The following is a 22,249-nucleotide window of genomic DNA, read 5'->3' as shown; positions in this document are numbered from 1 at the left end:
TTTTCTCTGCTTAGTTCTTTAGTCTGTTTTTTTTTTTTTTTTTTAAGATTTATTTATTTATTTGAAAGGCAGAGCTACAGAGATGCTGAGGGAAAGAGGTAGGGAGGGAGTGAAGGAGAGAGAGAGAGAGAGAGAGAGAGAGAGAGAGAGAGAGAGGGAGAGGGAGAGGGAGGGAGGTTTTCCAACCGCTGGTTCACTCCCCAATTGGCCGCAATGGCCAGAGCTGGGCCATTCCAAAGCCAGGAACCAGGAGCTTCTTCTGGGTTTCCCACGGGGGTGCAGGGGCCCAAGACTTGCATGATCTTCTATTGCTTTCCCAGGCCATAGCAGAGAGCCGGATCTGAAGTGGAGCAGCCAGGACTCAAACCAGCACCCGGTTGCCCCTCTTCCAGCTCCACAGCTCTCTGTTGTGGCCCAGGAAGGCAGTGGAGGATGGCCCAAGTGCTTGGGCCCTGCACCCCATGGGAGACCAGGAGAAGTACCTGGCTCCTGCCATTGGATCAGCGCGGTGCGCCGGCTGCAGCGCGCCGGCCGCGGCGGCCATTGGAGGGTGAACCAACGGCAAAAGGAAGACCTTTCTCTCTGTCTCTCTTTCTCACTGTCCACTCTGCCTGTCAAAAAATAAATAAATAATAAAAAAAATTTATGTATTCAAAAGGCAGAGTTACAGAGGAACAGAGGCAGAGAGAGGGCGAGAGAGGTCTTCCATCCGCTGGTTCACTCCCCAGATGTCCAGGACAGCTGGAGCTGGGCTGGTTTGAAGCCAGGAGCTTCTTCCAGGTCCCATGCGAGTGCAGGGGCCCAAGGACTTGGGCCATCTTCCACTGCTTTACCAGGCTATAGCAGAGAGCTGGATTGGAAGTGCAGCAGCCGGGACTCAGATCGGCCCGCATATGGGATGCTGGCACTGCAAGCAGCAACTTTACCTGCTATGCCACAGTGTCAGTCCCAAGTTTGGGTGTTTTTTAATTTTGTTTCTCTTTCTGCTTTCTTCTCAATTATCATTTTTTCCTGCTTTCGCCTCAGTTCACTTAGGGCCTAACATAATGGCTTTGTGGCAACACCAAGTTCATTAGCCTCTCTCTGCAGGACCACCCCTTCCCTTGAGATTTAAAAAAAATGTTTATTTATTTGAAAGGCAGAGAAACAGAGAGAGTGAAGAGATTGAGAGAAAATGAGAACTCTTCCATCCACTGATTTACTCCTAAATTGGTGGGGACAGGCCTAAGCCAGGAGCTAGAAACTTTCTAGTCTCCCCAGTGGGTGCAAGGACTCAAGTACTTGGGCCGTCTCCTGTTGCCTCCGAGGTGTGTTAGCGGTGTTAGCAGAAAGCAGGATTGGGACTTGAATTGGCACTCTGATGTGGGGTATGGAATGTTAGCATTGCAAACAGTGGCTTAACATACTATATACCACAATCCTGGACCCTCTTGAGGTTTTTTGATAAAGATGACTGATATTTTTCATAAAAAATTTATTTTTAATAAATGCTATGGGGGCTGGTGCTGTGGCGCAGTGGGTTAAAGCCCCAGCCTGCAGTGCTGGCATCCCATATAGGTGCTGGTTCAAGTCCCGGATGCCCCTTTTCCAGTCCAGTTCTCTGCTGTGGCCTGGGATAGCAGTAGAAGATGGCCCAAGTCCTTGGGTCCTGCACCCGACTGGGAGACCTGGAAGAAGCTCCTGGCTCCTGGCTTCTAATCAGCTCAGCTCTGGATGTTGCAGTCATTTGGGTAGTGAACCGGCGGAATGGAAGACTCTCTCTCTCTGGCTCTACCTCTCTCTGTATCTCTTTCAAATAAAATAAAATCAAATAATTTAAAAAATGCTATGTAAAAAGTCAAAAGGTGACTCCAACAATCAATTTGTATTCCCTAAAGCTCCTTCAAATAGAAATTCTGGAGCTGCCACTGTTAACTTCAGACTCAAAATATTTGATGTTTTTTAAAGATCTATTTATTTTATTTGAAAGTCAGAGTTACACAGAGAGAGAAGGAGAGGCAGAGAGAGAGAGTGGTCTTCCATCTGCTAGTTCACTCCCCAGAAGGCTGCATTGGCCAGAGCTGCACCGATCTGAAGCCAGGAGCCAGGAGATTCTTCTGGGTTTCCCACGTGGGTGCAAGGGCTCAAGGACTTGGGCATCTTCTACTGCTTTCCCAGGCCGTACCAGAGAGCTGGATCGGAAGTGGAGCAGCTGGGTCTCGAACCGGCGCCCATATGGGATGCTGGCACTGCAGGTGGAGGCTTTAACCGCTACGCCACAGCGCTGGCCCCAATATTTGGTTTTCTTATTGGGGTTCCATATAGCTTACTGATGCAGGTATTTGGTGTTGCAGTTTCAGATTACCAGGATGAAACCTGATTTGCCCAATTTGGGTCAAGTTACATGATTTGAACATGATCATCTAGTTCTGTTCCTTCAATAAGAGGGCAGTAGAAACCATTTCTAGAGAAGAGAGCATGGGCAAATTGCTACATTATATAACAGAACCTTGTCCACTGCAAAGTGCAAAGGAAAATATCCTTATAGACATGGCCCCAAGTCTTACCCTTTTATGTGTAGATCCTCAGGGTTGGGTCTCCTCAGATGTCTACTCTTTGAAAAAAAGGTTTCAAGATATCTTCTATGAATCTGTTAGCCTTAGAACTGACTCAGGGGCCTGTGTTGTGGCACAGTGGGTTAAGGTGCTACCTGCAACTCCAGAATCCCACATGGGCATGGGTTCGCCTCCCAGCTGCTCTGCTTACGATCTGTCTGCCTGCTAATGTGTCTGGGAAAGGTGGTGGAAATACTTGGGCTCCTGCCACGAACGTGGGAGACATGGATGGAGTAACAGGCTCCTGTCTTTGGCCTGGCCCAGCCTCAGCTCTTGGCAGCCATTTGTGGACTGAACTAGTGGACATAAGATCTCTCTCTGTCTCTCCCTCTCTGTGTAACTTTGCTTTTCAGATAAAGAAATCTTAAATTAAGGAAGACAGGGTGTCATTTATTGGGCTGTTTTATCTCTGTTAGCTATTTTTTTTTTTTTTTTTTTTGACAGGCAGAGTGGACAGTGAGAGAGAGAGACAGAGAGAAAGGTCTTCCTTTGCCGTTGGTTCACCCTCCAATGGCCGCCGCGGCCGGTGCGCTGCAACCGGCGCACCGCGCTGATCCGATGGCAGGAGCCAGGAGCCAGGTGCTTTTCCTGGTCTCCCATGGGGTGCAGGGCCCAAGCACCTGGGCCATCCTCCACTGCACTCCCTGGCCACAGCAGAGAGCTGGCCTGGAAGAGGGGCAACCGGGACAGAATCCGGCGCCCCGACCGGGACTAGAACCCGGTGTGCCGGCGTCGCAAGGCTGAGGATTAGCCTAGTGAGCCGGGGCGCCGGCCCTCTGTTAGCTATTTTGTAAGGACAAATGGTGACCTGTTGGCTGAGCTAGAGTTTAAAAAAAAAACTGGAATTAGATACTTGAGTATTCAGGCCAAAACTGTATGCCTTTTTTTTTTTTTTTTTTTTTTTTTTTGCCAGCCAGAGTTAGACAGTGAGAGAGACAGAGAGAGTTATAGACAGAGAGAAAGGTCTTCCTTCTGTTGGTTCACTCCCCTAATGGCCGCCACGGCCGGCACTATGCCGATCTGAAGCCAGGAGCTGGGTATTTCCTCCTGGTCTCCCATGCGGGTGCAGGGCCCAAGCACTTGGGCCTTCCTCCTCTGCCCTCCCGGGCCACAGCAGAGAGCTGGACTGGAAGAGGAGCAACCAGGACTAGAACCCGGGGTGCTGGTGCCTCAGGCAGAAGATTAGCCAAGTGAGCCACAGCGCTGGCCTGTATGCTGTTTGATTTCTGTGATACTTGAATCTTTTTTTTAAGATGTTATTTATTTATTTATTTGAAAGTCAGAGCCACGCAGAGAGAGGTCTTCCATCCTCTGGCTCACTCCCCAATTGGCCACAACGGCCAGAGCTGCGCCGATCAGAAGCCAGGAGCCAGGAGATTCTTCTGGATCTCCCACGTGGCTGCAGGGGCCCAAGGACTTGGGCCATCTTCTGCTGCTTTCCCAGGCCATAGCAGAGAGCTGGATTGGAAGTGGAGTAGCCATGTCTTGAACCGGCGCCCACATGGGATGCTGGCAGTGCAGGTGGCGGCCTAACCCACTATGTCACAGTGCCAGCCCCATATTTTTTTTTTTTTTAAAGATTTATTTATTTATTTGAAAGTCAGAGTTACGCAGAGAGAGAGAAGGAAAGGCAGAGAGAGAACTGTTTTCCATCCGCTATTCACTTCTTAATTGGCCGTAAGGCCGGAGCTGCACCGATCTGAAGCCAGGAGCCATGATTCTCTTCTGGGTCTCCCACATGGGTGCAGGGGCCCAAGGACTTGCACAATCTTCTACTGCTTTTCCAGGCCACAGTAGAGAGCTGGATCAGAAGTGGAGCATCTAGGACTTGTACCAGCGTCCGCATGAGATGCTGGCACTGCAAGTGGCAGCTTTATCTGCGCACCACAGCGCCAGCCCCTGATACTTGAATCTGTCTACTTGAGTGTTGAGTCTTTGACTTTACTCTATAACTTGTGATTCTCTAGAGAGTAAAATTTCTTTTCTTTCTTTTTTTTAATTTTTTTTTTATTTTTGACAGAGTGGACAGTGAGAGAGAGAGACAGAGAGAAAGGTCTTCCTTTTGCCCTTGGTTCACTCTCTAATGGCCGCCGCCACCGGCACGCTGCGGCTGGCCCATCATGCTGATCCGAAGCCAGGAGCCAGGTACTTATCCTGGTCTCCCGTGGGGTGCAGGGCCCAAGCACTTGGGCCATCCTCCACTGCACTCCCGGGCCACAGCAGAGAGCTGGCCTGGAAGAGGGGCAACCGGGACAGAACCCGGCGCCCCGACCAGGACTAGAACCCGGTGTGCCGGCGCTGCAAGGCGGAGGATTAACCTATTGAGCCACGGCGCCGGCCGAGAGTAAAATTTCTTACAGAGCATTATTAGAGTTCACCATGGAAGAAGCACTAAAAAAATGTACATGTGACTGTCAAAAGTTTTAATGAGGAAAAGCTCCTGGCTCCTGGCTCCTGCCATCGGATCAGCGTGGTGCGCCGGCCACAGCACGCTGGCCGCGGCGGCCATTGGAGGGTGAACCAACGGCAAAGGAAGACCTTTCTCTCTGTCTCTCTCTCTCACTGTCCACTCTGCCTGTCAAAAAAAAAAAAAAAAAAAAAGTTTTAATGAAGTGTTCATTGGAAAAAAATGTAAACCATATGACAAAATGATAGTCGTTTCTGTTTGGGAGATTGGGCCATAGATTTTCAGTTGTCCATATTTATGCTAATTTGGGGCCTTGATGAGCAAAGATGAACCTGATAGTGGTAGTGGGTTGCGAACTGGCCTGTGTTCACTCATCTTTTTTTTTTTTTTTTTTTTTTTTAAGATTTATTTATTTATTTGAAAGTCAGAGTTAGACGGAGAGAGCGAGCTCTTCCATACGCTGGCTCACTCCCCAATAGGCCGCAACAGCCGGAGCTGCGCCAACCTGAAGTCAGGAACCAGGAGCTTCTTCCAGGTCTCTCACGTGGGTGCAGGGGCCCAAGGACTTAGGCCATCTTCTGCTGCTTTCCCAGGCCATAGCAGAGAGCTGGATCAGAAGAGGAGCAGCTGGGACTGGAACTGGCGCCCATATGGGATGCCTGTGTTTCGGGCCAGGGCGCTAACCCACTGTGCCACAGCACCGGCCCCCACTCATCTTTATATATGTAATATTGACAGCTACCTTACTTGTTTCCCATTTACAACATTTTTCATTTTCCTTTTCTGGAAATGAACCTTGGCTTAAACCTTTTGCTTATGTTAGACCTTTTTTTATTTATTTATTTTATTTTATTTTTGACAGGCAGAGTGGACAGTGAGAGAGAGAGACAGAGAGAAAGGTCTTCCTTTGCCGTTGGTTCACCCTCCAATGGCTGCCGCGACCCGCGTGCTGCGGCCGGCACGCCGCGCTGATCTGATGGCAGGAGCCAGGTGCTTCTCCTGGTCTCCCATGGGGTGCAGGGCCCAAGCACTTTGGGCCATCCTCCACTGCACTCCCGGGCCACAGCAGAGAGCTGGCCTGGAAAAGGGGCAACCGGGACAGAATCCGGCGCCCCGACCGGGACTAGAACCCGGTGTGCCGGCGCTGCAAGGTGGAGGATTAGCCTAGTGAGCCACGGCGCCGGCCTAGACCTTTTTTTAAAATTAATTGTTTTTAGTTTTAGAGCAGCTTAAGTTTTGTTTTGTTTTGTTTCACGTTTATTTTATTTTATTTGAAAGACTTATAGAGAGTCCCGAGAGATACAGTCTATCTGCTGGTTTACTCCCCAAATAGTTGCAATAACTGGGTCTGGACCAGCCTGGAGCCTGGAGCCTGGAACTCCATGTGGGTCTCCAACTTGGGTGCAGGGGCCCAAGCACTTGGGTCATCTTCCACTGTTTTCCCAGGTGCATTAGCAGGGAGCTGGATCTGAAGTGGAAGAGCTGGGACCTGAACCAGCACTCACGCGATGTGGGTGTTGCAGGCAGCAGCTTAGCCCTCTGTACACAAAGCTGGCCCTACTTCCAGATCTTCTGGAATTCTTTGCTGTAGTGGGGCCAGCACTGTGGCGTAGCAGGTAAAGCCACTGCCCGCAGTGCCGGCATCCCATATGGGCGCCGGTTCGAGTCCCAGTTGCTGTACTTCCAATCCAGCTCTCTGCCATGGCCTGGAAAAGCAGTAGAAGATGGCCCAAGTTCCTGGGCCCCTGCACCCACGCAGGAGACCCGGAGGAACCTCCTGGCTCCTGGCTTCGGATTGGCGCAGCTCCGGTTGGCACGGCCATCTGGGGAGTGAACCAGTGGATGGAAGAACACTGTCTCTCTGCCTCTCCTTCTCTCTCTCTGAATAACTCTGACTTTCAAATAAATAAATAAACCTTTACTTTTGTTAAACTTTTGAATAATGATAGATTGCATCACAATTTTATTGTGGGTCTCCGTATTCCTTAAAATATGTAATGCATCATAATACTTAATAAAAAAACAAGCAAGCAAAAAGCAAATAACTTGATTTAAAATGGGCAAAGGGGACAGATTGGAAGACCTCTCTGTCTTTACCTCTCTTTCTAACTCTGCCTTTCAAATAAATTAATAAATAGTTTTTTAAAAAATTGAAAAAAGCAAGTGGTGTATAGCTTAGTGATCCCACATTGGAGTATCTGGGTTTACTTCCTGCCCGTGAAGACCCTGAGTGGCAGCAGCGATAGCTTAAATAACTGGGTTCCTGCCGCCCATGTCGGAGACCTGGATCGCAGTCCAGCCCCAGCCATTGTAGGCATTTGAGTAGGTAAGAACTCTGTGTCTGTACTTCTCAAATAAATAAATAAATAAAATTTTAAATGGGCAGTGTCAGACATTTGGTTAAGGTAACATGTTAACACCTGTATCCCATATCAGGTTGCCTGGGTACAACTCCCAGCTTGGCATCTGATTTCATTTGTCTGCTAATGCACACCCGGGAGGCAGCAGTGATAGCTCAAGTACCTTGGGTCTCTACCATAGTTTGGGAGACCCTGGTTGAGTTTCAGCCTCCTGGCTTTGGGCTGCTCCCTCCACCCCACAGTTGTTGTGGGTATTTGAGGGGTGAGCCAGTCAATGGAAGATCTCTGTCTTTGTCTCTCTCTGTGCCTTTCAAATAAGTATATAATTACATGATTTTTTTTTTATAAATGGGCAAAGGGCCTGAATGGACATTTTTCCGAAGAAGACCTAGAAGTGGCCAGTAGTATATGAAAAGGTGCTCAGCATCAGTTTTTTTTTTTTTTTTTTAATTATTTATTTGAAAGGCTGGGGGGTGGGGGAGTAAGGCGGGGGGAGTCTTCCGTCTACTGGTTCACTCCCCAAATGGCTGCAACAGCTGGAGCTGGGCCAGTCTGAAGCCAGGAGCCAGGAGCTTCTTCCAGGTCTCCCAGTCAGGTGCAGGGGCCCAAGGATTTTTACTGCCTTCTCAGGCCATAGTGGAGAGCTGGATCTGAAGTGGAGCAGCTGGGACTCGAACCGGCACCCATAGGGGATGCAAGCCATGTAGGCAGCGGCCTTAACCACTACGCCACAGAGCTGGCCCCCAGCATCAGTTTTTTAAAAAGATTTATTTATGGGGCTGTTGCTGTGGCATAGAGGGTTAAAGCCCTGGCCTGCAGCGCTGGCATCCCATATGGGCACTAGTTTGAGTCCTTGCCTGCTCCATTTCTGATCCAGCTCCCTGCTTATGTGCCTGGGAAAGCAGTGGAGGGTGGCACCTACATGGGAGACCCGAAGGAGGCTCCTGGCTCCTGGCTTTGGATCGACTCAGTTCCAGCCATTGCAGCCATTTGAGGAGTGAACCAGTGGATGAAGACCTCTCTATCTCTGCCTTTCTCTGTCACTTTAAAATAAATAAAAAAATCTTTTTTTTTTTTTTTTTAAGATTTATTCATTTATTTGAAAGAGTTACGCAGAGAGAGAGAGAAGTCTTCAATCCTATGGTTCACTCCCCAGTTGGCCACAATGGCTGGAGCTGTGCCTATCTGAAGCCAGGAGCTAGGAGTTGCTTCCTGGTCTCCCACGCGGGCGCAGGGGCCCAAGGACTTGGGCTGTCTTCAACTGCTTTCCCAGAGCCATAGCAGAGAGCTGGATAGGAAGTTGAGCAGCTGAGTCTCAAACCGGTGCCCATATGGGATGCCTGCACTTCAGGCTAGGGCGTTAACCTGCTGGCCACAGCACTGGCCCCAATAAATCTTTTCTTAAAAAGATTTTACTTGAAAGTTTTCGTGACAGAGAGATCTTCCATCCACCTGTTTGGGGTGCTGGTATTGCAGGCAGTGGCTTAACCTGGTGTTTCACAGTGCAGGACCCAGTGCTCAATATCATTAACCATTAGTAAAATACAAGTTAAAACCATAGTGAGATACCACTTCACACCTGTTAGTATGGCTGTTAAAAAAACAAGAGAATCAGGTATTGGTGAGGATATGGAGAAAAAGGAATTCTTCTATTTCATTGATGGGAATTAATTGGTATAACCATTATAGTAAATAGTATGTGGGTTCCTCAAAAAATTAAAATCAAACTACCATATGACCCAGCATTTCTCATGTATATAATATACCTAAAGGAAATGACATCAGTACGTCAAAGAGGGAGCTGCTCCTCCATGTTCATTATAGCATTATTCACAATAGACAAGATATGACAATAACCTAAGGATCCACTGACAGATGAATGAATAAGGAAATTATTAATGGAATATTATTGAACCTTAAGAAAGAGGGACATGCTACTGTTTTGAGAGCAAGGATGAACCTGAAGGTCAGTATGCTAAGTGAAATAAGCTAGACATAGAAAGCAAAATGCTACGTTGTCACATTTGCATGTGAAATCTATGTTGAATACATAGAAACACAACAGTGGTTACCAGGAGCAGGCAAGGGGAAGAAATGGAGAGATGTAGACCAGAGGATACAAACTTGGAATCATGTAGCGTGATTAAGGCTAGAGATGTGATGTACAGCCTGAGGACTGCAGTTAATAATACTGCATAGTACACCGATACACCGAGAGTTTGCAAGAGAATTTTAGCTGCTCTTACCATACCGAAAAAGTAACTTAATTTGCTTGACTACTGATCATTATGTATTATGTATATCAGAACATCATACTGGGGCTGGCGCTTTGGCATTGCAGGTAAAACTGTGGCCTGCATTGCTGGCATCCCATGTGGATGTGGGTTCAAATTCTGGCTGCTCCACTTCTGATCTAGCTCCCTGCTAATGCACCTGGGAAAGTAGCAGACGATAATCCAAGTCTTGGGCCCCTGCACCCACATGGGAGACCGGGAAGAAGCTTCTGGCTTTTGGCTTCGGATTGGCCCAGCTCTGGCCATTACAGCCATCTCTCTCTCCCTCTGCTTCTCTGTAACTCTGCCTTTCAAATAATCTTGAAAAAAATTATGAAAAAATCGTGTTGTATACCTTAAATATATACAATAAAAAATTTGGGGGAGTGGTGGGCATTCTGGTACGGTGGGTTAAGGTGCTCTTTGAAACCTCTGCGTCACAAGTCAAAGTGCCTGGGAACGAGTCCTGATTCTTCTTTCCATCCAGTTTCCTACTAATGCACTTCTGGGAGGCAGCAGATGGTGCCTCAAGTACTTTGGTCCCTACCAACCATGTGGGAGCCTCAGATGGAGTTCTTGACTCCTGGCTTCAGCTGGACCCAGCTCTGGCTGTTGCAAGCCTTTGGGAGTAAACTAACAGGGTAGAAGATTGCACTTGGGGCTGGTACTGTGGCTTAGCTCTACAGTGCTGGCATCCCATGTGGGCGCTGGTTCAAGTCCTGGCTACTCCTCTTCCCATCTAGCTCTCTGCTGTGGCCTGGGAAAACCCCTGTACCCACGTGGGAGACCCAGAAGAAACTCCTAGCTTCTAGCTTTGGATCAGCCCAGTTCTAGCTGTCACAGCTATTTGGGGAGTAAACCAGTGGGTGGAAGATATTTCTCTCTGTCTCTCTTTGTCTGTAACTCTACTTCTCAAATAAATAAATAAATCTTAAAAAAAGATCTCACCAGAAATAATAATTGCTTCTTTGATTAAAAAAAAAAAAAAAAGAGGTCTGCCTGTCTTGGAGACCCCCTCCAGGTGTGCTGGCAGATTTGTGACTTAAATAAATCTTGCTTTTCTCTTTGAAAGAAAAAAGATTGCACTTATATGGTCTTGGGGTGTGTTCTGTCTCCCTCTGCCTTTCCAATAAGTAAAAATAAATAAGCAATAAAATCTTGGAACAGATATACATATCTTAGGGGAACCTAGAAGTCAGTTTTTCAAATGAGTGTTGTTAATTTCTCATTTAATCAGTGTTTGAAAATGCTATTTTCTCTATGTATCCTTGCCCACTCCTACTATTATTGGACTTTGTTTCCCATTCTCCATTTTTTTTAAAGATCTGTTTATTGGGGCTGTTGTTGTGGCATGGTGAATAAAGCTGGCACCTGTGAATGTCCTGGTTGTTCCACTTTGATCCAGCTCACTGCTAATGGCCTGGGAGAAGTAGTGGGAGGATGGCCCAAGTGTTTGGGCCTCTGTCACCCACATAGGAGACCCAGATGAAGCTCTTGGCTCCTGGCTTTGGCATGGCCCAGCCCTGGCTGTTGAGCCATCTGGGGAGTGAGCCAGCAAGTGGAGATCTCTCTTTGTGTCTCTCCAACCCTCTCTGTAACTTTGACTTTCAAATAAATAAAGAGATATCTCTTGAAAAAAAAAAAGCTATTTATTTGAATGAGCAAAATGACATACGGTTGGGGGAAGGGGTGAGTATTTTTTTTTTGACAGGCGGAGTGGACAGTGAGAGAGCAAGACAGAGAGAGAGGTCTTCCTTTGCCGTTGGTTCACCCTCCAATGGCTGCTGTGGCCGACGCACTGCGCGGATCCGAAGGCAGGAGCCAGGTGCTTATCCTGGTCTCCCATGGGGTGCAGGGCCCAAGCACCTGGGCCATCCTCCACTGCACTCCCTGGCCACAGCAGAGAGCTGGCCTGGAAGAGGGGCAACCAGACAGAATCTAGCGCCCCGACCGGGACTAGAACCCGGTGTGCCAGTGCCGCAGGCGGAGGATTAACCTATTGAGCCATGGCGCTGGCCAGCGAGTACTTTTATCTAGTGTTTCACTCCTCAAATGCCCACTGTATCCAGAGCGGGGACAGGCTGAAGCCCAGAGCCAAGACTGCAACCTGGTCTCTTAGGTAGGTGGCCGGGGCTCAGGTACCCAAACTGCTGTCTACTTCCTTCCCCAGTGCATGAGCAGGAAACTGGACGGAAGTGGAGTAGTCAGGACTTGAACTGTTGCTCCAATCTGGAATGTGGGTGTTCCAAGCAGCAGCCTGCCCCACCCAGCCAATCTTACCAGTAAATATTTCTCTTATTTTCTCCTTTAGTGAGTTATACTTAACTCTGTGGCAGACATTTTATTGAAGGAAACCTATTCACTTGGAAGAGTTGAAGATTGAATATTATTTTGATTTTTTTAACATTTTGGTGACTAAAGCTATTCATTGCCCATAGATAAAAATAGTATAATCATCTAAATACATAAAATCCTGAATCTTCATTGACAGTTAATATAATCTGACTATATTGCTTTTGGATGAGAGATGACTGTAATGTAAAGAATTAGAATTATAAGTGATAAAAGATTTTATTCTGAACTATCTTAGCTTTTCAGAGTTAAAACCTGCTTCTGTTTTTCATTTGTTTAACTGAAAGAAAGACGGTTATCTCCAGTCTTCCTTCTGCTGGATTACTCCTGATGTGCCTGAAACAGCCAGGGCTGGGCCAGGCCAAAGCCAGGAGCTGAACTCTGAGTCTCTTCTGTGGGTGGCAGGAATCACTTGTTGCTTCCCAGGGTGTGTGTGAGCAGGAAGCTGGAATCAGAAGGGGAGCCAGGGCTCGACTAGGGAGTCTGATATATGACATGGGTGTCCCGAGCAGGATCTTTCTTTTTAAAGATTTATTTTATTTATTTGAAAGACAGAGTTACAGAGAGAGAGAGAGAGAGAGAGGTCTTCCATCCACTGGTTCACTCCCCAGATGGCCGCAACAGCCAGAGCTGCGCCAATCCGAAGCCAGGAGCCAGGCACTTCTTCCGGGTCTTCCACACGGGTGCAGGGACCTAAGGATTGGGCCATCTTCCACTGCTTTCCCAGGCCATAGCAGAGAGCTGGATCAGAAGAGGAGCAGCCGGGACTAGAACTGGCGCCCATATGGGATGCCGGCGCTTCAGGCCCTGGCTTTAACCTGCTTCGCCACAGCGCCGGCCCCCAAGCAGGGTCTTAATTGCCACACCAAGTGTCTGCCCCCTTGATATATTTTTTTTTTTTTTTGACAGGCAGAGTGGACAGTGAGAGAGAGAGAGACAGAGAGAAAGGTCTTCCTTTGCCGTTGGTTCACCCTCCAATGGCCGCCGCGGCCAGCGCGATGTGGCTGGCGCACCGCGCTGATCCAATGGCAGGAGCCAGGATCCAGGTGCTTTTCCTGGTCTCCCATGGGTGCAGGGCCCAAGCACCTGGGCCATCCTCCACTGCACTCCCGGGCCACAGCAGAGGGCTGGCTGGAAGAGGGGCAACCGGGACAGAATCCGGTGCCAACGACCGGGACTAGAACCCGGTATGCCGGCGCCGCTAGGCAGAGGATTAGCCTAGTGAGCCGTGGTGCCGGCCCGCCCCCTTGATATTTTTAAAATACTTTCTGAAATGTCTGATATCAGGTGTGCATTTTTCATACTTTTTGTTGAAGTAATTGTCATACTTTCTTTTTTCACAGATTATCTTGATAATGGTAATAATAAAATGGCAATTCAGCAAGCAGATAAACTGTTGAAGAAACATAAAGATCTTCATTGTGCTAAGGTAAGTATTTGCCCTGGTGTACATATGTTTGGGTTGTATTTGTAATTTGCCTTAAAGGGAAAAGATGCTTCCTCTCTGTAGCAGCTGTTTTTTGTTTTCCTGATTTGACTATCTGCCTCCAGTAGGATTTGATTAAAAGCTAGCTATTGTTTCTTTGGATATTGCTCATCTGATTTAATTATTTTGTTTTTGCATGGTTCTTTTTTGTTTTTTAAAAATTATTTACTTGAAAGGCAGAGTTACAGAGAGAAAAGTAGAGGCAGGGAAAGAGAGGGAGCTTCCATCTGCTGGTTTGCTCCCTAAGTGGCTGCAACGGCCAGGGTGGAGCTAGGCTGAAGCCAGGAGCTAGGAGCTTTGTCCAGTTCTCCCAGGTGGGTGCAAAGGCCCAAGTGCTTGGACCACCTTCTGCTGTTTTCCCAGGTGCATTAGCAGGGAGCTGGGAGCAGCCAAGGACTGGAGTAGTGGCGCAGTGGCTTAAAGCCCTGGCCTGAAACACAGGCATCCCATATGGGTACCGGTTCTAGTCCCAGCTGCTCCTCTTTTGATCCAGCTCTCTGCTATGGCCTGGGAAAGCAGTAGAAGATGGCCCAAGTCCTTGGGTCCCTGCGCCCCACGTGGGAGACCCAGAAGAAGCTCTGGCTTTGGATTGGCGCAGCTCCAGCTGTTGCAGCCATCTGAGGAGTGAACCAGAGGATGGAAGACCTCTCTCTCTCTCTCTCTGCCTCTCTCTCTATAACTCTGTCTTTCAAATAAATAAAATAAATCTTTAAAAAGTGGAGCAGCCAGGACTCCAGCTGGCACTGCAGGCAGAGGCTTTACGTGTTATACCACAGCGCCAACCACCACAGAGTTCTTTTAAGCAATATCGAACACTCTTAATATGACAGAAATAGGAAGGAATCTTGATTTGTTGATATTTTCAGTAAAACTAGGTTTGTTTCATCAGTAACCAGGCATTTCTTAAAATTTTTGCTTTCAGATTGACTTTCTTATTTCCTTTTAAAAACTGAGTTTTCATCCGCACTGTGGCACAGCGGGTTAATCTGTCGACTGTGACAGCAGCATCCCATGAGCGCCAATTCGAGTCCTAGCTGCCCTGCTTTCTCCTATGTGGGAGACCCAGATGGAGTTCCAGGCTCTTGGCTTCAGCCTGACCCAGACCTGCCTGTTGTGGCCATTTGGGGAATGAACCAGTTGATGGGAGATCTTCTCTCTCTCTTTCTCTTTCTCCTCTCTTCCCTCTCCCCCTCTCTCCCTTTCTCCCTCACTCATTCTGCCTTTCAACTAAATAAAACTTTAAAAAAAAAAAAAGGACTTGAATTTTCTTTCTTTTCTGTCAGGTTTTAAAGGCGATTGGCTTGCAGAGAACTGGAAAACAAGAGGAAGCCTTCACTTTGGCACAGGAAGTGGCAGCCCTTGAACCTACAGACGACAACTCACTGCAGGCTCTGACTATCCTTTACCGAGAGATGCACCGACGTACGTTTGCTTCTTTATCTCATTGTTTATATACCAGAGCTTAGGATTTTGGATGTTTTTGATTGTGTTCCCTGTTGTGGCTTTATCTGATTTATTTGTCACTCATGGTTTCAGTGGATGGTAAGAGCGTGGTGCACTGATCATGGTTTGTGACATCTGTAGGCAGGGAGGATAGTTTATTAGGATTCTTGGATTGGAATAAGGGGTTAAAGTGAGGTCATTTGTGACATTTTGATTTGTTAAATGGAAGGCTTATTTTTTTTAACATGGGAAATTTCAGATGTAGACAGAAAGAGGATAGATAACCCTGTGTACCAGTTACCCACCGTCAGCACTTATTAACACATGGCCAGTTTTATTTTGTCTGTGCCCTTCCCCCTGCCAGATGGTTTCAGAGTGTATGCTAGACAGTCCATCATTTCATTTGCACGCAAGTTGTTTCAGAGTGGAGAACCTTTTATCCTTCAAAGGCCATTTGGGGATTGATAACAGCATTCGTGGGCCATATAGTTACCAACTTAAAAATGAACCCGCTAGTAGATTCTTTGAATTTTGAGTCCCACCTTCAGTTGTCTTGACAGGGCCAGGCCAAATGATTTTGTAGATCTTAGATACCCTGTGGGCCAGACATTTCCTTGCTGCTGCTTTAAATAAAATTTTCACTGATTTCTTAAATATTATATCATGAAATAATACTTTCTATAATTAATATTTTAAAAATATATTTTATATAACGCACTAGTAAATTTGATGTATAATAGCACACATGAGCCAGCCACCTAATTTAAAGATAGGGCATTATCAGTATTAGGAAGACTTCCTGTATCTGTTGTTTGTAATTCTCAGTTTCTCTTTTTTGTCCCCAACAGTTACTTGCCACCCTGAATGTTTATTATTCTCTTGCTTTTCTTTAAGTCCTTAAATACATTTATTTTTCTAAATAATGCATTAGTAGTTTTGCTTAAGTTTTTTAGAGATTTATTTATTTATTTGAAAGGCAGAGTTGCTGAGAGGCAGAGGCTGAGATAGAGGGAGAGGTGTCCTCCATCCACTGGTTCACTCCCCAAATCGCCACAATGGCTGGAGCTGAGCCGTCCAGGAGCCAAGAGCTTCTTCTGGGTCTCCGATGTGGGTGCAGGGGCCCAAGCACTTGGGCTATCTTCTACTGCTTTCCCAGTGGTAGCGGAGAGCTCGATGGGAAGAGGAGCAGCCAGGACATGAGACCTGCCCATATGGAATGCTGGTGCCCCAGCTGGTGGTCTTTACCATTAAGCCACAGTGCCAGCCGCTTGATTTTGAACTTTATATACATGGATTTGTACTGTAGGTATTCTATGACTTGAATTTTTCATCTAATAGTCTAGTTACTATAGACCATTCAAAAAAATTTTATTGGGTGACCATACCACAATTTAAGAATGTAATTGTTGGGATATACGGTAAGTTTGTATTTAGCTTAAGGGTAAAGATAATGTCAATTTGTTTAGTTTTTTTTCCAACTTGTTTTCTGAATGGACTGGCATTTCTAGCTGTCTCACATCCTTGTCAACACTTGGTATTCATCACCTTTAAAAGTTTTGCCAGTGTAGTAGGCAGAATGTCATTTTCTAGTTCAACTTTGTTTTTAATTCTTTTAGATTTATTTATTTATTTGAAAGGCAGAGTCACACAGAGAAGAAGAGGCAGAGAGAGAGAGAGAGAGAGAGAGGTCTTTCATCTGTTGGTTCACTCCCCAATTGGCCGCAACAGCTGGAGCTGCACAGATCCAAAGCCAGGAGCCAGGAGCTTCTTCCAGGTCTCCCACGCAGAGACCTGGGCCCACGCGGATGCAGGGGCCCAAGGATTTGGGCCATCTTCCACTGCTTTCCCAGGCCATAGCAGAGAGCTGGATCGGAAGTGGAATAGCTGGGACTCAAATTGGCACCCATATGGGATGCCAGCACTGCAGATGGTGGCTTTATCTGCTATGCCACAGCACCAGCCCCTGTTTTTAATTCTCTACAAAAAAAGTTTTTTTGATTTGATCATTTAGGGGTGATGTTGATTTAGAGATATGGATTCTCCCCTAGTGATTTTTTAAAATATATTTATTTATTTGAAAGGCAGACTTAGAGAGAGGAGAGACAGAAATCTTCCATCTTCTAGTTTATCCTTCAGTGGCTTCAAGGATTGGGGCTGGGCCAGGCCAAAGCCAGGAGCCAGGAGCTTCAACCAGGTCTCCCATGAGGGTGCAGGGGCTCAAGGACTTGGGCCATTCTCCACTACTTTCCCAGGCACATTAGCAGGAAGCTGGATCAGAAGTGGGGTAGGGCTGGTGCTGTGGTGTAGCGGGCTAAGCCTCTGCCTATGGTGCTGGAATCCCATATGGGCACCAGTTCAGGTCCCTGCTGTTCCTCTTCTGATCCAGCTCTCTGCTATGGCCTGGAAAAGCAGTAGAAGATGGCCCAACTGCTTGGGCCCCTGCATCTGTGTGGGAGACCTGGAAGAAGATCCTGCCTCCTGGCTTCAGATTGGCTCAGTGTTGCAGCCACTTAGCGATTAAACCAGCAGGTGGAAGACCTTTCTCTGTCTCTCCCTCTCTCTGTAACTCTACCTCTCAAATAAATAGATACAATGCAAAAAAATAAATAAGTAAATAAATGGTGGAGCAGCTGGTACTCCAGTTGGTGCCCATATAGGATGTTGGCACCATACTCTGCACCACTGACTGGCCCCCACCCCTGGTGTTTTAAAAGTTACTCTACAAATATTGGTTGAATATTTCTCTGTGACAAGTATCTTCGAATCAAACATGAAAGATTCTCTCTCTGCCCTCATGTTACTGATAGTTTATAAGGGGAATTAGATCACTAGGCAGCATACCATGTTAAGTGCTACAAGAGATTTATGAGATTTTTTTTTTTTTTTTTTTTAATTTTTTGACAGGCAGAGTGGACAGTGAGAGAGAGACAGAGAGAGAAAGGTCTTCCTTTGCCGTTGGTTCACCCTCCAATGGCCGCCGCTGCAGCCGGCGCACCGCGCTGATCCGATGGCAGGAGCCAGGATCCAGGTGCTTTTCCTGGTCTCCCATGGGGTGCAGGGCCCAAGCACCTGGGCCATCCTCCACTGCACTCCCTGGCCATAGCAGAGAGCTGGCCTGGAAGAGGGGCAACCGGGACAGAATCCGGCGCCCCGACCGGGACTAGAACCCGGTGTGCCGGCGCCGCAAGGTGGAGGATTAGCCTATTGAGCCACGGCGCCGGCCTGAGATTTATGAGATTCTAAGATGACAGAAGGAGGCAGTGATCAAATTTGGGTGGAGCAGAGATGGTGTTTAAGGAAAGTCTTATCTAGAGGATTTAATTTGAACTACGTCTTTGGTGATGATCACTCAGTAGAAAAGAGGAAAGGTGTAAAGGCATAGAGAGGGTATAGCACAGGGAACCTGGTGTGGAACTACAAATATTTTGATTGGCTAGATGATAAATCACTGTGACAAGTTAAGGAGAAAGAGACCAGCTCCTGGAGATTGTTGTAAATGTGATGAGGAAACCTGACCTAGCTCAGGCTGCATGTGCACCACATACCACCCCGCACCACCCCATACCACCCCGCACCACCCTGCACCACACCACCCTGCACCACACCACACCACACCACACCACACCACACACCACACCACACCACATACCACCCCGCACCACACCACATACCACATACCACCCCGCACCACCCCATACCACCCCGCACCACCCTGCACCACACCACACCGCACCACACCACACCACACCACACACCACACCACATACCACACCACATACCACACCACACCACACCACACACCACACCACACACCACACCACACACCACACCACACACCACACACACCACACCACACCACACCACACCACACCACACCACACCACACCACACCCAAGAGAAGAGTGACCAGATGAAGCATAGCAAATATTTTCTTCTTCCTCGTTAATCAGAGACATCTGTTTTCCTCAGATAAGAAAAAACTTAAATGCTGTTAGGATTTTCCTTGATAACTGAAGTGTAACTTAAATCTTATTTCTTTTTATCTCAGCGGAGTTAGTTACAAAACTTTATGAGGCAGCCGTGAAGAAAGTTCCCAATAGTGAGGAGTATCACTCCCACCTCTTCATGGCCTATGCCAGAGTGGGTGAATACAAGAAAATGCAACAGGTAACTCGATCCCCAAACCTGTGGGACCATGTTTACTGCTAGAGGTAAAAGTCTCTTTAATGAGATGTAACTACGGAGGGATGGGGTGTGTGTGGAGAGTTGAATTAATGTTTTTGTATGTGGAGCTCAGTCAGTTAATTATCCTTACGTGTTTAAATTGAGCTATTATTGAAGTTCTTTAAATGTTTTATTTGGGAAAAAGTTGATTGTTCTTTTTTTGTGTGTGTGGCCTGATGGTGTATTTTGTTTGGTTGTAGTAAATTGCTTCACATTGTCCCACTTCATCAGATTGTTGTTACATTATCAGAAAATGGACAGAAATCCCAGGGCCAAAAAGTATAGACTGTTGAATGAGTAACTTTAAAGTTTGCAACTGATTTGTCAATTTAATTCTTTATAGCCTGCTGAGATTTTGTCTTTTTCAATGTTTATTTTTAACTGCCTGAAATGCATAGTGACAAAGGGAGAGGGAGAAAGAGAGACAGAGGGAGATACCTTTTGATCTTTTCTCTGCTGGTTCAGCCCACAAGTGCTTACAACAGCTGCGACTGGACCAGGCCAAAGCCAGGAGCCTGGAATTTCATCCCTGTCTCCCCTGTGAGTGACAAGGATCCATGCGCTGAGGCCTCACCTGCTGTTTCCCAGGATGTATTAGCAGAAGCAGAGGAGCCAGAACTCTAACCAGCTTTTTTATAAGCGATAGATGACCCAAGCAGCAGTTTGGATTAACCCTGTACAATATCACCTGCCCTATAGCCTGCTAAGATTTTTTTAAAGATTAATTTATAGCCGGCGCCGTGGCTCAATAGGCTAATCCTCCACCTTGCGGCGCCGGCACACCGGGTTCTAGTCCCGGTTGGGGCGCCGGATTCTGTCCCGGGCGCCCCTCTTCCAGGCCAGCTCTCTGCTATGGCCAGGGAGTGCAGTGGAGGATGGCCCAGGTGCTTGGGCCCTGCACCCCATGGGAGACCAGGAAAAGCACCTGGCTCCTGGCTCCTGCCAGGATCAGCGCGGTGCGCCGGCTGCAGCGGCGGCCATTGGAGGGTGAACCAACGGCAAAAGGAAGACCTTTCTCTCTCTGTCTCTCTCTCACTGTCCACTCTGCCTGTCAAAAAAAAAAAAAAAAAAAGATTAATTTATTTATTTGAAAGTCAGAGTTACCCAGAGAGAGAGAGAGAGAGAAGTCTTCCATCCGATGGTTCACTCTTCAGTTGGCCGCAACGGCTGGAGCTGAAGCCAGGATCCAGGAGCTTCTTCCAGGTCTCCCATGCAGGTGCAGGGGCCTAAGGACTTGGGCCATCTTCTACTGCTTTACCAGGCCATAGCAGAGAGCTGGATCGGAAGTGGGGCAGCCGGGTCTCCGGCTGATGCCAGTGCTTCATTCCAGGGTGTTAACCCACTGCACCACAGCACCAGCCCCTGCTGAGATTTTTAAACCTGTCAAGAGAAAAATGTCTCCTGTGATGCCTTTTTTTTTTTTTTTTCCTGAAGCAGCTTCTTTGCCAGTTGTTTTATGTTCAGAGTTCTTAATATACATGTTAAGGAGCCTCATTTGGACACATGTTTGGACTAGGATATGGGGCAAGCTGACATTCCCAGAGAAGTGAAACTTGTTATGATGTCATGCTAGTATTAAATGCTTTGTGAGTATAATGGCTCCTGAATACAAAGCTTTCTTATTTTGGATTTTGTTTTATCCTATACTTAGATTCCAACAATAGATAATTCAGGCAGGATAGAAGATACTATACCAAAACTTCTCTCCTCATAAAGTCAACCTTTTACAGAAAATTATTAGCTGATAGAGATCTTACATCATTGGTTCATTCCTCAAATGTCTGCAACTTAAGAGGCTGAACCAGCCCAAGGTCAGTAGCCTGGGACTCAGTCCAGATCTCCCTCATGGCTGTCAGGGCCTCAACTACTTGGGCCATCACCTGCTGCCTCCCAGGGTCCGTGAGCAGGACTCCAACCTAGGCCCTTCAGTATGGGATGTAGATGTCCCAAGGGACAATTTAACCACCGAGCTGAATGTTTGCCCCCTTTCTTTATATTTCCTTATGCAAGCTATCAGATTGGGAGTGCTTTTTTTTTCTTGGTTCAAATGTGATTTTTTTTAAATTATTAATTGATTTATTTGCTGATAATCTCTGGAAAAGTGTTCAAGAGATTGCAATTTATACTTCAATGTAAGATGGATATTTTTCTTAAAATTTGTAACACTAGCATATACATATAAGTCTGTAATATCAATTTATGTTCATTTTTATTTGAATGCCAGAGGTAGAGATACTCAGAAAGGGGTTTCTCATTTGCCACTTTACTCTCCTAATGGCTCCCAACATCTGGGGACAGGAGCTGGGAGCTAGGAACCCAATCCATTTCTCACTTGGGAGGCAGAGATCCAAGTACTCAAGCCATCACTTGGGGCCTTCCCAGGGTGTGCACTAGTAGGAAGCTAGAATTGGAGGCAGAGCCAAGGTTTGAATGTAGGCACTCTGATATGGGATGGCGGTGTCCCTGGTGGTATCTTAACTGCTAGGCCAAACACCTGCCCTTAATGCTCTTTTTAAAAATCTTTGCATGATATAAAAATGTTTTCTGAAATTGTCAAATAAATTGATTTTTCTAACTTACCTCCAGAGTATTTGTACCCGGTATTAGAGATGTGGATGATACAGGCCTGTGCATCTTAATTTTATTCCAGGTCCTTGCCCCACAGAAATAAGAATTCAAAGCAGTGGCATTTATCTGTCTGTCTGTCTATTATCTATTGCACAAGTGAGAAGAGGATTTATTTAACAGAGAGGGAACAAATATACATTGACCTGTGAGTGTGGCCCACTCCGCACAGATAAATACTCATGAGTGGGCCAGAGGGTTGTCCATGAAAGAGAGAAAAGAGAGAACAGTACCTCCAAGCACAATCTATGGTGAAAAGAGACCTCGCTCCTACTCCTAGCCTTTTTTTGAGTTATGGGTGGTACCTTAATTGGATATACATGTGGGGTGGAGGTCTTAGAATGTGTTCTGGTCCCAAATGAGGCACTGGTGCAACCTGGGAAACACATATTAAGCCCACAGTTATAGACACAAGGTTAAATTACAGGGTTGCAAGGATTCCAGCTGCCTAGTTACAGACCCCAGGGACCCTGTTCCTGTGCATG

General features: G+C 46.9%; 1 protein-coding gene across 3 annotated transcripts in view; it reads left to right on the top strand.

Moving 5' to 3' along the window:
• Positions 1-22,249, top strand: part of NAA25 (N-alpha-acetyltransferase 25, NatB auxiliary subunit) — an 87,430-nt gene that overhangs the window by 6,765 nt on the left and 58,416 nt on the right. For all 3 annotated transcript variants that reach the window (XR_016227110.1, XM_051826818.3, XM_002719754.6), the window contains exons 2-4: positions 13,330-13,415; positions 14,756-14,894; positions 18,964-19,082. Coding sequence is in view for 2 of the 3 variants with exons in the window: in XM_051826818.3 (XP_051682778.1) it covers positions 13,330-13,415; positions 14,756-14,894; positions 18,964-19,082 (344 nt within the window). In the remaining variant the exon portion in view is untranslated. The remainder of the gene's footprint in view (positions 1-13,329; positions 13,416-14,755; positions 14,895-18,963; positions 19,083-22,249) is intronic.

Source organism: Oryctolagus cuniculus, chromosome 21 (assembly GCF_051225735.1).
Source record: "Oryctolagus cuniculus isolate XC-2025 breed Fujian yellow rabbit chromosome 21, ASM5122573v1, whole genome shotgun sequence".
In the NCBI taxonomy this organism is placed as follows: Eukaryota; Metazoa; Chordata; class Mammalia; order Lagomorpha; family Leporidae; genus Oryctolagus; species Oryctolagus cuniculus.
Note: the sequence above shows the minus strand (reverse complement) of the source record. Positions and strands in the feature narration are given on the sequence as shown.